At 46.3% G+C, this 14,844-nt stretch overlaps 1 protein-coding gene across 4 annotated transcripts in view; it reads right to left on the bottom strand.

Moving 5' to 3' along the window:
- FRAS1 (Fraser extracellular matrix complex subunit 1) overlaps positions 1–14,844 on the bottom strand; it is a 383,137-nt gene that overhangs the window by 117,445 nt on the left and 250,848 nt on the right. For all 4 annotated transcript variants that reach the window (XM_053252057.1, XM_053252060.1, XM_053252061.1 and 1 more), the window contains one exon: positions 9,939–10,265. In XM_053252057.1, coding sequence (XP_053108032.1) covers positions 9,939–10,265 — 327 coding nt within the window. The remainder of the gene's footprint in view (positions 1–9,938; positions 10,266–14,844) is intronic.

Below are 14,844 nucleotides of genomic sequence, written 5' to 3'. Positions count from 1 at the left end.
TTCCAAGTTCTCTCCTTGGCACCTCCAGATAGGGCTGAGAGAGACTCCTGCCTGCAACCTTGGAGAAGCCGCTGCCAGTCTGGGTAGACAATACTGAGCTAGATAGACAAATGGTCTGTCTCAGTATAAGGCAGCTTCCTATGTTCCTATTTTCCTCCCCACCCAACACTACAGAACTTTGGCGACCACCCCCCTCCCAAGGCATACAACCCTCCAGGCACTTATTAGAGCCCCTAGGCCATGCAGACACTTCCTCCATCCCTGTGAGGTTGTCTATTCTTGGGGGGATATAGGAAGGTGACCCCACTACCATGGTTTGGTGCTGTCACTAACCAGCTGCATTGTGGGGGCAGCAACCATCATCCTGGCAAGCAGGCTCCTGCTTAGCAACCATAGTAGTCCTGTCCATCAAGCACCCTTGGGTTCTCATGACATCTCCTTTCCTTCTGCCCTCCAAAAGCTGTTAGGGATGCTGATATAACCACCGCTCGGAGATTTTTCTTGCGCGCTCTCTCTCTCTCTCCTGGATAACTCTGCTTTCTCCCTGCCACATACAGTGAAAGCCTGAGAGAGCCTAAGTTTTCATCTGCAAAATATTGAACTGTCTGGTCTTATTTGTCATAACTTAATGAAAGGAAGAGCTCCCCTTTTCTCTGCTCCCTTCTTCAGTAATGCAACAAGATTCCTCCCCAGCTGCCTTTGATGCTTTAAACCAACAAACTAATTAAAAAGGGAGCTTTGCAGAACGGGGAGTGTCCAAACTTATTTATTTCAACTGACCTGCTATCATCACTACTGACCTGCTATCATCACCACATCTAAGCCAGTTTGGTTAAAGATCAAGGCAGAGATCTGGCTTCAGGCACACAGAAATATGATCAGGGCTAAGACACTGAAACACCTGAACTGTCCAATGTTCACCAAGATGACCCAAATTCTGTGCCATGTGGATTCTGTAGCCAGAGGTGCACCTAGGTAATTTTGGAGCCTGGATCTAAAGGCCTTTGGAGCCCGCCCACCCCAATTAAGCATGATCATGCTCCGTTAGGTGACCACACCACCCGGAACAGTCTAAAGAGGATTTGGGGGCCCTCAGGGACTGTGGAGGCCCTGGACTTCGGGGCCGAAGTCCAGGGGTAAAAGCGCCTCTGTCTGTAGCACCCACATATGGATTGCACACTCATTCCTTCATTACCCAGTTAGACATTGGCCTTAGGGAGTCTGCACACTACAACTCAAAACTAGTTTAACAGTCATTCCCTCTCCACAGAGAACCCTGGGAACAGCAGTAAACTGTAAGAAAGACTGAGGAACTCCAATAGAGATTTCACAGCACCTTCAGTCGAATGACCATTTCTAGACTCTTCTTGGAGAGAAGCCATCACAGTTAAATGCCTTTAAAATGGATATAAATACACAATTCTGATCTGGAGGACTTTAACCCAACTTGGGGTTCGCAAACCTGGGTCCCCCGATGCTATGGACTATGACTCCTATCATTCTGGGCCACAATGGCCAAAGGCATATGTGCATAGAATGATGCCGCAAGGCACTGATTCTCAAACTTGAGTCCCCAGATGTAGTTGGACTACAACTCCCATCATTCCCAGCCACAATGGCCATTGTTGCTGAGGAAGATGGGAGTTGTAATCCAACAACCCAATAAATGCCTTAGAAACATGATCCTATGCATGTGTACTTAGAGGTAAGGTATGTTGTGTACAGTGGGGCTTACTTCCAATGAAGTTTATATCTTTCCTACTTTTAATTTCCAACAGCATACATGGGACTGTGTGTACTTTGTTGCCCAACCAGGCACTGGCCAGACTGAGACCTCCTTAGCTTCAGCAAAGTGTCTGGATCACATGCTCTCAGACCCTGCTTGGTCCATGCACAGGATGGCAGATTCAAGGTTAAACCAGATGTGACTTTAACCACAACATCGTCCCCAGAGAGTTTGTTCTTATTCCTGCTTAAAGCATATGCAGGGGGTAGGACTGCCAACTCTGATTCTTCCTGGAGATCTCCCCCACCCCATATATTTTATCTGATATATTCCATAATATCAAGTCATTGAATTTCAAGTCAATAATTTCATCTTTAAGATTTTAAGAGTCAAGAATTTCATATTTATTCAAATCTCCACACTGATCTTTCTTCACAGGTCATTTCAGCATTACTGCTGTCAGGATGCCATGTTACTTGGGGGCCTCTGTGACCCTGTGGAGTCTGGAGAAGGACGTGGCATCCCTCCTGTGGGGCTTTGTTGTCAGGGGGCAGCACGGATGAGAAGAGTCCAGGCTGGTTGGGTCCCAGTGGGGTTGAGAGGGCAAGGCAGCAAAAGCTGCAGGGAACAGCTCCTGGGAGACAGCTAGGTTGGGCGGGGCAGGAAACAGGAAGCGAGGTCAGGAAGGGGGCGGGGCTGGAAGTAGGCTTTAAGCCCTGTCATAGGAACATAGGAAGCAGCCATATACTGAGTCAGACCATTGGTCTATCGAGCTCAGTATTGTCTACCCAGACTGGCAGCGGCTTCTCCAAGGTTGCCGGCAGGAATCTCTCTCAGCCCTATCTTGGAGATGCTGCCAGGGAGGGAACTTGAAACCTTCTGTCTTCCCAGAGAGGCTCCATGCCCTGAGGGGAATCTCTTACAGTGCTCACATTTCTAGTCTCCCATTCAGCGAGGTGTAGTGGTTAGAGTGCTGGACTAGGACCGGGGAGACCTGAGTTCAAATCCCCATTCAGCCATGGTACTGGCTGGGTGACTCTGGGCCAGTCACTACTCTCTCAGCCTTACCTACTTCACTGGGTTGTTGTGAGGAGAAACCTAAGTATGTAGTACACTGCTCTGGGCTGCTTGGAGGAAGAGCGGGATATAAATGTAAAAAAATAAAATAAAATAATTCATATGCAACCAGAGCGGACCCTGCTTAGCTAAGAGGACAAGTCATGCTTGCTACCACAAGGCCAGCTCTCATCTCCTCTGTCAGCTCTTCACTGGGGCATTTAAAGACAAGGCAGCCGATGATATGGGGCTGCTTCTGAGTATGGGAGCTGGGAGTTCTCCGGACGATAGAACTTCTAGTTTCCTTCACAGATAAACTATGTAGCAAGATTTTTCAGAGTTCTGAGGATCATATGTTCTTGAGTGCTTTAAAGATTATTTTGCTCGACTGCAAAAATCGAAGGATACTACTTATTCCTGCATGTTTGTCTTCATCCAAGACGTAATCTGAATGCATGTGATTCATTGCTCATAACACCCCACTGTCAGTTATAGTATGCTTTCTGATAACTAGCATAAAGTATACAGTAGAGGAACTGACAATTTGTTTCTGAAGCCACACTCTGTTGAAATAGGCATGAAGTGGAGGAGGAATCAAGCTGTGGTTAATCAGGAACAGTGAATGACATTACAAAAGATAATGAGCTGGACCAAGTATCCCCCAGTCTGCTGTTGCTAGATTTTCAGCATCCAACTTTTCAGCATTTTGCTTCCAGGAAGACCCTCTGAACTAGGCTCGTGATAAACTTGCTACCCTGCATATCACCTGTATGTTTTCTTCTACTGCAGTGAATTGTCCCCTTCGCTAAGAAGTGCCCACCCAGATTTGCATTTGAATGGAAGACTATATGTGAGCAATGTAAGATATTTCCCTTAGGGGATGGGAAGACCATCTGCATGCTTGCATGTAGAAGGTTCCAAGTTCCCTCCCTGGCCTCTCCAGATAGGGATGAAAAAGACTGTGGCCTGTAAACTTGAATAAGCCGCTGCCAGTCAGTGTAGACAATACTGAGCTAGATGGACCAATGGTCTGACTCAGTAGGAGGCAGCTTCATATGTTTTTCACATGAATCTCTGGGGTGGCTTTCAACAGTCACCTAGAACTTGATGCCGACTCCGGGAGACTCCAGGCCAAATGGAAGTTTTCCAGACCTACGTGGGGGCAGGGGCTCAATTTGCATTGGGAATGTACTCCCACCAAATCCACACTGAGGGCTCTGTGCATGCTATTTATCCTGGGAGGAAAATATTCATATTTGAACCAACACTTTCTTTCAGAGCAAATAGCCCATATGAGGAAAGAATTGAGTTAAAGTCCCCCAGATCAGGACTACATTAGGGGATAGGGTTTATAAAACCCATTGCTCCACCATGATCCCAGACTCCCAGTCCAAATCCACAAACACAAAATGAATGCTATTTACAGAGGGGAAAAAGCAAGCACTGCAGGCCCAGTTACTGTGATGAAAGTCACGTTAAGCTTGGCATTTAATCATGGGGTTCTATGCCTTGGGTGTCTAGATGTTGTTGGACTACAACTCCCATCATCCAGAGGCCATTGTGGATGGGAGTTGTAGTCGAACAACAACTGAGGCCTCAAGGTGGAGAACCCTGCCTTAGTCTATTTTCTCCATCTTCAGCTCTTCTTGAGACAATGAGAGCTACCAGACACCTAAGAGCATAAGCCTCTCCCACTCAGTTGTGCGACCACCCACAATTGTGTCCTTGGCTGACTCTCAGCAAGTGCCGACAGGATGCTATTTATCTATGTTCTGTGTGGCTGAGGGCAACACAGAACACCAGTTGCCGCCGCATAAACTGGCAGTTCTTGGAGAGGAGAGGAGAGGAGAGGAGAGGAGAGGTCTATACAAGCACTCCCCAACTTAGAAACACCAGACTTACAAATGATCCATACTTACAAACAAATCTCCATAGCATATTAAATTAATGAAGTCTCCAACTTACAAATACCAGCCCAGACATACAAACTAGTCTTCCCTCACAGGAACTATATGTGTTCCAGGTTATGAACCTAAAACTTACAAACAAACTTTTGGAATGCAACCCTTCTGTAAGTTGGGGTCTCCCTGTATATGCACAGGAGAACATTTGCTCCTTTGTCCTTTTGAGGGGAAAGCTTCGTTCTCCAAAGGGAAAAGAACTCTGCATATACTCAGAGATGTCAACTGTTAAAGCAAAAGTTGGCAGGGAGCCCTGCAAGTTGTTCATAAAGCTCTTGGAAGTGGGGGGTGGGGGTGTCTTTAAAAACAGAGTTGCCTGCAAACTTAAGCAGCTGAGAACACTCTTTGCAGCTGCCAAAACACAGCTGACATGGATTAAATATTATTTCAGTTTTGTTGATGCTTTTTGGTTATTGCCTTGATGATAACATGTTTAAAAATTTACACACACACACACACCCAAAATTATTATTCTTTAAGCCAATTTTGCTGAACGTCTACAAAGGCACTTTCAAATCAGGATGTGCCGTGCTGAAATTGTTCAGTCACTCAGTCTAATAAGCCCCGTGTTCTCAGATTAGGAGCGTGGGTAAGAAAAACCCTCGAGCGAGAGTTATACCAGCATCCGTAACAGCTTTTGGATAACAACCAAGAAGGAGGGAAGGGGGGAAGAAAGAAGTTTTCTTTTATGTATGTCTAGACACCGCTTCTCCAGAAATAAACCTGGCATCTGCTTTGCCTCCCCAGGCTATTGTGGAAAGGTGATAATTAGGCTAAGGCAGAACCTGGGCATCTGCCAGCCCTACCTCACACTAAATCCTCCAGGGGTTTTCTGCATCTCTCACACCAACAGCATTCCTTGCTCTCTTTTGCAAACTGTTGGAAAGTGCGATTCAGAAAATAATGAGACAAGGGAGTGTGAAATTGGATAATAAAGCAAATTATATTCAGCGGTTCACCTTCATCATTGTTGGTTACAAAACCTGCATGATCAACAGAAGGGAACAAAAGGTTCGCAACAGCTTAATAGAACCACACAACCACCAATTAGTTATCTCTTAGGGCAAACCTCTTAGGGTATCTTTCTCACTCAGTGCCTGTGAGGGTCTTGCGGAAAGGAGGCTGCTGTTACTCTAGGAAAACCAGTGCACAGTCTTGGGATCACTTTGCCCAAAGTGCTGGTCTTGTCTAATGGAATCCCACCAACGTTTGGAGGAAGACAGCTCCAATCATCAAAAAGATCAACGTGATCAAGCCACATGAGCCAAAATCAAAATCTTGGAATTTTTTTTTAAAGAGGATTTTAAAAACACACACACCAGGAAATATACTACAACATATGACACACCCAGATTTAGAATAGTGGCTGGCATCCTGATTACCGAAGGATCCACAGTTCATAGCAGCTGTGTGCTGCTCCATCACATTCTGAATTATGAGCACAATTGCACAGGAGTGCTAGAGTGCTAACACATATGGGGCATTTGACCATGCTTCAGAAGTGCTCTGTAGAAGCAGAAACATGTCCCTTAAAGCAGGGACGTGCTTCCACTGGCACAAAGCACTTCTGGAGTGTGGGACAGTGCCGCAAAATATTAGCACTCCCGGGCTCTTGCGCAACCGCACTTATAATTCAGAATGCAACGGGACAATGGGCAGGCTTTCACTGCACGCAGCAGCTGCGTGAACTGTGGACACGTCAGTTGTCAAGATGTCAGCCAGCGTTTGGAGGTTTTGCCACCCCATCTCAAAAAGAAGAGCATAGGACTAGAGAAGGTGTAGGAAATGGCTGCAGAGGTTATCAGCAGATTGGAGAATCTTTCCCACAAGGAAAGGCTAAAGAGGCTGGGTTTTTTTTAGTTTAGAAGGGGAGAAAGCAACATCTAATAGAGGGACATGACACAGGATTGTGAAATTATGAATGGTGTGAAACGAGTGAAGAGTGAAATATTAACTCCCCAACTCTCTCTTTCTTGAAACAGCAGGACCTGGTTTAATCCAACAAGAGCGATTCGTCATTTCAAAAACAAGTTGTTCTAGTAAGAACTAATCAGCCTACTTTCCTTTCACTGTCTCTACATCTGGACTAAATTTGGTGCAAATCAAGGTCCACAAGTCAGATCTTTTGTGCCTCAAATGTTCATGTGTCCGCCATCTTGGATCAGGGTAGATGTCATCATTACAAACTGCACCATTGAGGTGTCCTTGTGTGTCACTCACTACAGCTGTTCCAAATTTGATTCAAATCGGTTAGACAGTCCTCAAGTTAGTGCACTTGTGCCTCAAAAATTTGTGCATCCACCATCTTGGATTGGAGTGGATGACATCATCACAATCTACACCATTGGGGTATCTCTACGTGTCCATTCAGCTGTAGCAAATTTGGTTCAAATCAGTTAGACTGTCCACAAGTTAATGCAATAGTGCCTCAAAAATTTGTGTGTCCACCATCTTGAATTGAGGTGGATGACATCATCACAGACTACGCCATTGAGGTGTCCCTATGTGTCACTTACTGCAACTGTACCTAATTTGGTTTGAATTGGCTAGATAGTCTACAAATTAGCTTGCTTGCACCTCAGATGTTCACTTGGCCGCCATCTTGAATTGGAGTGGAAGACATCGTCACACACCACACCCTTTGGGCATCCCTATGTGTCGCTACATCTGTAGCAAATTTGGTTCAAAACGGTTAGGCGGTTCACAAGTTAGCCCACTTGCGCCTCAAAAGGTTAAGTGTCTGCCATCTTGGATCAGGGTGGATGACATCATCACAAACTATGCTGTTGAGGTGTTCCTATGTGTCCCTACAACTGTACCCAATTTGGTTCATAGTAGTCCAGGCGTTGCAAAGTTGATGGGGGGCGGGGGACACAAGGACACAGACACACCGAAAGAATGCCGGGTAATTTCATAAGCCTACTGGAAAGTAGGCTAAAAGAACAAGGAAGATGACTTTCATGCGAATCACATTACACAACCGACTGACACAAGCTAGATGAGGTGAGTTAAGCAAAACCAGAATCAATCTGTGACTATTGCTCTTGAACATTGAACCTCCATACTTAGGAGTAGCATATTGCTGATTTTCAATTGTATGGGAGTTTCCAGGGGTTATCTGGCTGGCCACTGCTGGAGACAGACAGGGGTGGTGGCCCAAGGTATTGTATTGCCTGAGGAGAGGCTCCAAATGCTGCCTCCTCCCATGCCCCTGCTGGGGGTCAGTCCCATTTCAAAACTGACCTTTGCAAGCTTTGAGAGTGGTGTGGGGAGGCAAGGAGGTTGCCAGCAGCCTCCTCTTCACCTCTCATGCTTCTTGCAAGCTTTGCAAAGAGTGTGAAGAAAGACTCGCCTTGCAAAACTTGCAAGGGTCAGACCCGTCTCAAAGAGCTGCTCTGATGTAGACAGAGGGGGGGCCTTTTGCTGCCTGGCTGGTGTCCCAATCATCTGCCGCCTGAGGCAACCGCCTCACCTTGCCCCATGAAAGGGCCGCTCCAGATGTGGCTGCCCACTAGCTGAACTCCTGAATAAGAATGTAAAGTAGTGTTTACGTTCTTACCTCCTTGCCAAATGCACTGGGTATTGCTGTGCTGAGGCATGCCCGAATTATAGAAGGACTTCTCTGAACTGCTAAGTGCTTTACAAATATACAAAGTGAGAACAAGCCGTGCCTTTTCCATGCGCAGTGCCTCTCAGCTTCAGGCCTTGGCAGACAATGAAAGTGGAGCCATGCCTTGTATTTCTTGCTTTCAAAGTCCAGCTGACAAGTTCTTATAAACCACGACCAGCTGGGTGTGCAAAGGAGGGGGGACCTTTTCTTTCCTGTGGGTTTTGTGCTCAAGCATGAGATCGCAGTGCTGATATGAATACATCCAAATGGGAAAAAGAAGAAGAACCAAAAGAAACAGAGCCATAACAAACCCATGGGAGTCATAAAGGAGCATAGGAAACTGCCTTATATCGAGTCAGACCAGTGCTCCCTTTAGCTCAGTAGTGTCTACATCAGGGCTGCTCAACTGTGGCCCTCCTGCTAGGGATGTGCACGGAACCAGTTCGGAGGCCGGTTATGAGCCTCTGAACCGATTCGAAGAACTGGCAGTTCTGCTGGTTTGACAGTGGGGGGTATCTAACGTTAAGGGCGGAGGAGAGTACACTTACCCCTCCCACCACTTTCCCCCTGCCAGCATCCATTTTTGTCAAAGCCCACCAGGGCAGCAGGGTACCTCTCTGCCACCCTGTTGCCCGGATATAACCAGAAATATCCAACACACCTGCGGACGCCGGCGTGTTGACGGCACAGCCGATGTGCGCACGGGCAGGAGCAACATGTGCGTGCCCATGCCGTCACGTCGGATACTTCCGGTTATATCTGGACAACAGGGAAACGGGGCGGCAAGGAGGTGTGCTGCCGTCCTGATGGGCTTTGACAAAAACGGAAGGCTGGCAGGGGGAAAGCGGCAGGAGGGGTAAGTGCAACCTCGCCCACTCTTATAGCAGCACCCCTGCTGCCTTCAAGCCTCCCTCACGCGGTTCCATGCACATCCCTACCTCCTGCAGATGTTGGTTGGCCTACAGCTCCCATAACCCCTGGCTATTGGCCACTGTGGCTGGGGATTATGGGAGTTGTAGTCTAAAAACAGCTGGAGGGCTGAAGTTGAGCAGCCTTAATTTACACTGACTGGCAGCAAGCCTGCTAGGTTTCAGGCAGGAGTCTTTCCTAGCCCTCCCTGGAGATTCTGCCAGGGATTGAACCAGGGACCTTCTGCATGCAAGCAGATGCTCTTCCACTGAACCATGGCCCCATCCCTAATGTACAGCCTCCACCTCAAAAGTGGGCTGGAACGTCTCCTCAGGCATTAAAGACTATATCATTATCTACTTGACACCATGCCAAAAGTCAATACAAATAACTACTGCTGTGCAGAGGTGCGTTTGAGTCTTGGCAGTGGGGTGGAGTACAATCACAATATGGAAGGCTTCAAAGTGGGAGGCGCTCCATGAAGAGCCATAGAACTGCCCACAGTTGGTGCAATGCCACATTCTTGGCACATGACACAACTGCGTTACAAAGGTATCTGCTGAAAGCAAGGCTGGAGGCAGAAGACGGTTCTGTCTTCTTTTATTTCGGAAAGCTGAAGGCTGTTTGAAGGAAAGATCACCAGGCGTGGGATGTGAATTTACATTGCAGAACATACCTTTGGAGTAATCTTGATGTGGAAGAGGATATTCTGAAAGTGGTACCCATCACTTGCTTGAAGGACAAGCGTGTCTGCTGAGCTGGGAGAGCCGTCGTGGATGTAATGCACCAATCCCCCCAAAAAGTCCTCAAGCTGGAACACAAGCTTCGAGGTCGGCACATCCCCGGGAAGCTTGGCTAGCCGCCCATGATGTGGAGGATCTAAAACGGCCACGGTCACATCCTGGGGATTATCGTTGTCTCGAATGTCAAGCAAGAGGTTGGTTATGGCTCCTGCTTCCCCTCTGCCAAGAAAGAGGGCTTCGTTCCTGATCACATATGGGGCCTAGGAGACAAAAACAGCATTCAGTTGCTTGGAGCTGTGTGCAGTCGTTGCTTTTAAAAGCAGCAGCAGCAACCCCAAATAACATCTCCACCAATAGCAACTCGATTCTGAAGCCCTGGTTCGAATCTCACCTCTGCCGGGAACTCAGCCTGAGGCACGCCACTCCTTTTCTCAGCCTCAGCTCCCCAGCTGCAATATGGGGCTAATAATACTTGCATTGAAACAAGGCCATCCATCCATGTGAAAAACTTGCATTAAAACAAGGAAATCCATATGAATCTCCTTGAATGCCTGAATGCCTTATACGGCTGCTGGCTGACATCCAGAATAACACTGCACTTATTTTATTCATTTATTTATAAATCTGATAGATAAATACTGCCTGATATGTGTATCCCTAGATGGTGTACATAATTTTAAATACAGCAAACATAAAAACAAAATAAAACCACTTTGGGAACTTTTGTTGGAAAGCGACATATAAATATTTGTCATATTCGTAAAAATAATTAAAACAATTTTACAAGGGGGAAAAAACCATCTTAAAAAAATTCTAACCAAAAACCTGAGGAAACAGGTGTGTTTTGAGGGTCTTTTAAAAAGCAACCAGAGATGGAGAAGCTCTTATTTTGACAGGGAGCATATTGCAAAGCCCCGGGGCAGCCGCAGAGAAGGCCCAATCCCAATTCACCAAACGACGAGTCGGTGATGGCCATAACTGAACCTCCGCATGAGATCTCAGTGAACGGCAGAGTTGATGACAAAGAAGGCGCTCTCTTAAGTACCCTGGACCCAAGCCATTAAGGGTTTTATAGGTAATAACCAGCACACTGTAGTGCAAGGATGTTGCACTATCTAGTTTCACTAAGTTGGGAGCTTGCGTTCCAGCCTAGGTTTGTGCTGGTCCACAGAGTGTGCTTCCACAACCTGTGGCATGCCTTCTGCTGTGAAATCTCTTCCTCAGTCCATATATGTTGCAGGAAATGATGCAAGGTTATTTGCTATCTTTGTTCTGTGAGTGCAACACTTGTGCAAGCAGACCAAGAGACTGAGCAACCTGGCGCATCCACTCAGCTACTTGATCTTTTTGAGGGGTGCTCCCTTGTTTGCTGCACTAGGGCAGCGTTAGTCTAGACCAGCGATTCTCAAGATTGGGTCCCCAGATGGTATTGGACTTCAACTCCCAACTCCCCAACTAAAGGCCACTGGAGCTGGGGATTATGGGAGTTGACATCCAATAACACCTGGGGTCCCAACGCGGAGAATCCCTGCTCTAGATGCCAGTTGCTATCTATTATTACAGCTTGTAGTGGGCAGGGGGGGAATGTGCTTTTTCCACGATGCAGACTAATTCTATTGAGGGGTGAGGGAAGCAGAAGTACATCTGAAGCAGCCTTCTGATTCAGACATTGGTCCCTTTAACTCAGTATTGTCTACAGTGACTGGCAGCAGCACTGGAGGATTTTAGATGGGTGCATTGCCCATTCCTACCTGAAGATACTAAGAATTGAGCCTGGGGATTTCTGCATGCAGATTATGTGCTTTGTTGCTGAATTGTGGACACACAAAAGACCGAGGTAGGAATGAAGTGGTAGAGGTTGTAGACTGGCTCTTACTGCTATCGAATGCAGGAGCGGGAGGGGAATTCAATTTTTAAATGCTTTTCTATATTAAAGAAAATCTCTGGAGTAGAAAACTATCACAGCGTGGAGAGGAGAGCTGGTCTTGTCTTGTGGTATCAAGCATGACTTGTCCCCTCAGCTAAGCAGGGTCTGTCCTGGTTGCATATGAACGGGAGACTTGATGTGTGAGCCCTGAAAGATATTCCCCTCAGGGGATGGAACCGCTCTGGGAAGAGCAAAAGGTTCCGCGTTCCCTCCCTGGCAGCATCTCCAAGATAGGGTTGAGAGAGACTCCTGTCTGCAACCTTGGAGAAGCGGCTGCCAGTCTGTGAAGACAATACTGAGCTAGATAGACCAATGGTCTGACTTGGTATATGGCAGCTTCCTATGTTCCTATGAGAGGGCTTGACTAGAACCTCTCTCTTTGATGTATTACTTTCTCACTTGCAGGAAGAGTTATTTTATATGGGGTATATGGACGAGGGCAACTGATCCTCCCCCCACATTACCAGGTTAGGGGGATAGTGGGAAGATATGGAAGGAGTTCAGCTCCTCTCGTCCATTCGCCAATTTTGATATAAAATTGTAGTGATAGGCTTGAGGGAGGACTAGGCCTTAATTAGAGCAACCGCTTGGAAGGTGGGTCTCTCCAAATAAGAAAGAAAGCCCGGGAGAATCAGATCCCTTTGGCCCAATCCAGAGTGAGGGGCAGGATTTACTGGACAACAGCCTACAGAGAAGTAGGGAAGGGTGTGCAGTTCTTCCTTGGAAGCCTCCAAGTGAGATCTGATCAACAGCTACTGTAAGGACAGGGGAGACTAACAGCCTTGGGCTGGGAATCAACTGGAAGTTCCTTACCTGGAAGTAAGCAGGAAGGATAGGGAACAGTTCAGCTAAATGCGTCAGGGAAATTATTTTTGTTTAAGTGCTTGGATCTGACTGCATGGTTCTTGTAATTCCTGGGGAAGGGTTTTATTTGCATGGGAGCAGTGATTGTTGATGCCTCTATGGTTTTACTTACCATCCAATTATTAATAAATCCTTGCTGTTGTTACAGAGTGCCACTCCTTACTGGAACCAGCCCTAGCCACACGCTCTTTAAGGCCTAAGACTTCTCTTCATGTAGGGAGGGAGTTTTCCACTTTACTCTCCCAGAATATTCCCTTGGAAGGATGAATCTGCTCCTATTAAAAAGTGGATGGTGGCAGCCTACCCAGGACTCCTCACAGCTAGAGGAGGGATTTTGTATTGCTCCCCGTCTCCCTTTCATAATTCAAACATTAAAACAAAAGGGAAGGAGAATGGAAAGATAGAGATCACTTTGTAAAGGCCCGAGGGAAGAGATGAGGTTTGACAAGGTAACCCAAGGTATTACGGCACCTGAAGTTAATCAACAAATGCTGCTTTGCCCCCTATCCTCAGTGAAATTTAGTCCCCTTTCAGAACTGACCCTTGCCAACTTTGAAAGTGGCTTGGGGGGTGAGAAGGAGGGAAAGTTGACAGCAGCCTCCTCTTTCCTCCTCATGCTTCCTGCAAGCTTTGTAAGGAGTGTGAGGAGAGACACTCCTTGCAAAGCTTACAAGGGTCAGCTTGGTCCAGTGGCAGCAGTGGGGGACATCTTACTGCCCAGCTGGCACCCCAAGAATCTGCCGCCTGAGGAGACCACCTCACCTCATGGAAAAACCGCCCCTGAGTTTTGAACAGGTGCTGCAGAGCAGAGAGCTTTTTTCTGGGCAGGAAGGCAGTGTGGCCTCTCAGCATCCCCTTCATCCTCTGGACAGATTTGGGATTCAAGTGGATTTGTGGGCAGGCACGTTGTTTTTGCTTCAGGTGCCACAATGTCTAAGGTCAGCACCAGAAGCAGGTCTTGAATACAGTTGAGGCCTTTAAAACGTTCTTCAAAAAAGCAGCAGTGTAATCTTAAATCTAGTCTATCACTCTGTGAGGCAGCAGGGTGAGCATAATGCAATCATATCTGCCCGGACCAGGAAGCAAATGCTGTATTCTGAAAAAGCTACAAGCACTGCAGATGAACTGCTGGAAATAAATGTAAGAAGGAATTAAAAAAAACAAACCAGCCAATTAGAAAGGAATCGTAACCAAGATGCTGCTACTAAAAACAGCCCCATTTCCATCAATAATCATGAATCTGTCTGTTTCAGCGTTCCCTCCTAGGAGGAGTGCAGTGTAACCAGAAAGAGCCATTAAAACTATATATAGAAACAAGAGGTCTGCCCAACTTAGGTGCTGGTTTTCCGTTTGAGAGCTGTGCTGTCCTAACTAATAATAAACTAAAAACAAGACCTGAGGCACTAAAAGGCTTGAAATCCAAGGGGCTACCGAACGAGATAATTCAAAGGAGCCAGTAAATGCTTCTCCCCATGTTATTCCTTGCAAGGTTTGATGAATTGGCTTGTTTGCTATATAGTGAGAGTCAGCAGTTAAAGAAGCAGGCAGGCAATTCTCTGGCTATGTTAGAAATAACGTATTATGAAGAACAGCAGTTCGAGTTTGTTGATAACAACAGTCTTAGAATGGTGTCTCCTTAGGGGTGAGGATGGGGCTTATTTCAGAAGCACGGAGTTGGAGTTGAAACAGTGCTAAAACTAGAAGGTAAGAAAATTGAAAGATATTGGGGACAGACACAAGAGGGGGGGAAGATCTGCGCAGAGCACACAATGTGCCATTCATGTTTTAAAATACTATTTATTTTCCTTTTCCCACCCATTTTAAACACTCAAAAGCAAAACAATAATAGAAACAATGGATCTCATAAAACTAACAAGCATGATATAAACAAAATAACAAAAAATCAGCATTATTAATATAAAAAAGGCACAGAAAACATCCATTACCATTTCAAATCACATAATAAATATAATCTTTAACTGCTCTGTGGACTTAGACTTTTCTATAAAATTTCTTAATAAAATTAAGAAAAGGAATCCACATTTCGG

The sequence above is a fragment of the Hemicordylus capensis genome, chromosome 5 (genome assembly GCF_027244095.1).
Source record: "Hemicordylus capensis ecotype Gifberg chromosome 5, rHemCap1.1.pri, whole genome shotgun sequence".
Taxonomy (NCBI): Eukaryota; Metazoa; Chordata; class Lepidosauria; order Squamata; family Cordylidae; genus Hemicordylus; species Hemicordylus capensis.
The sequence above is the reverse complement of the archived record's forward strand: the minus strand, read 5'-3'. Positions and strand labels throughout refer to the sequence as shown.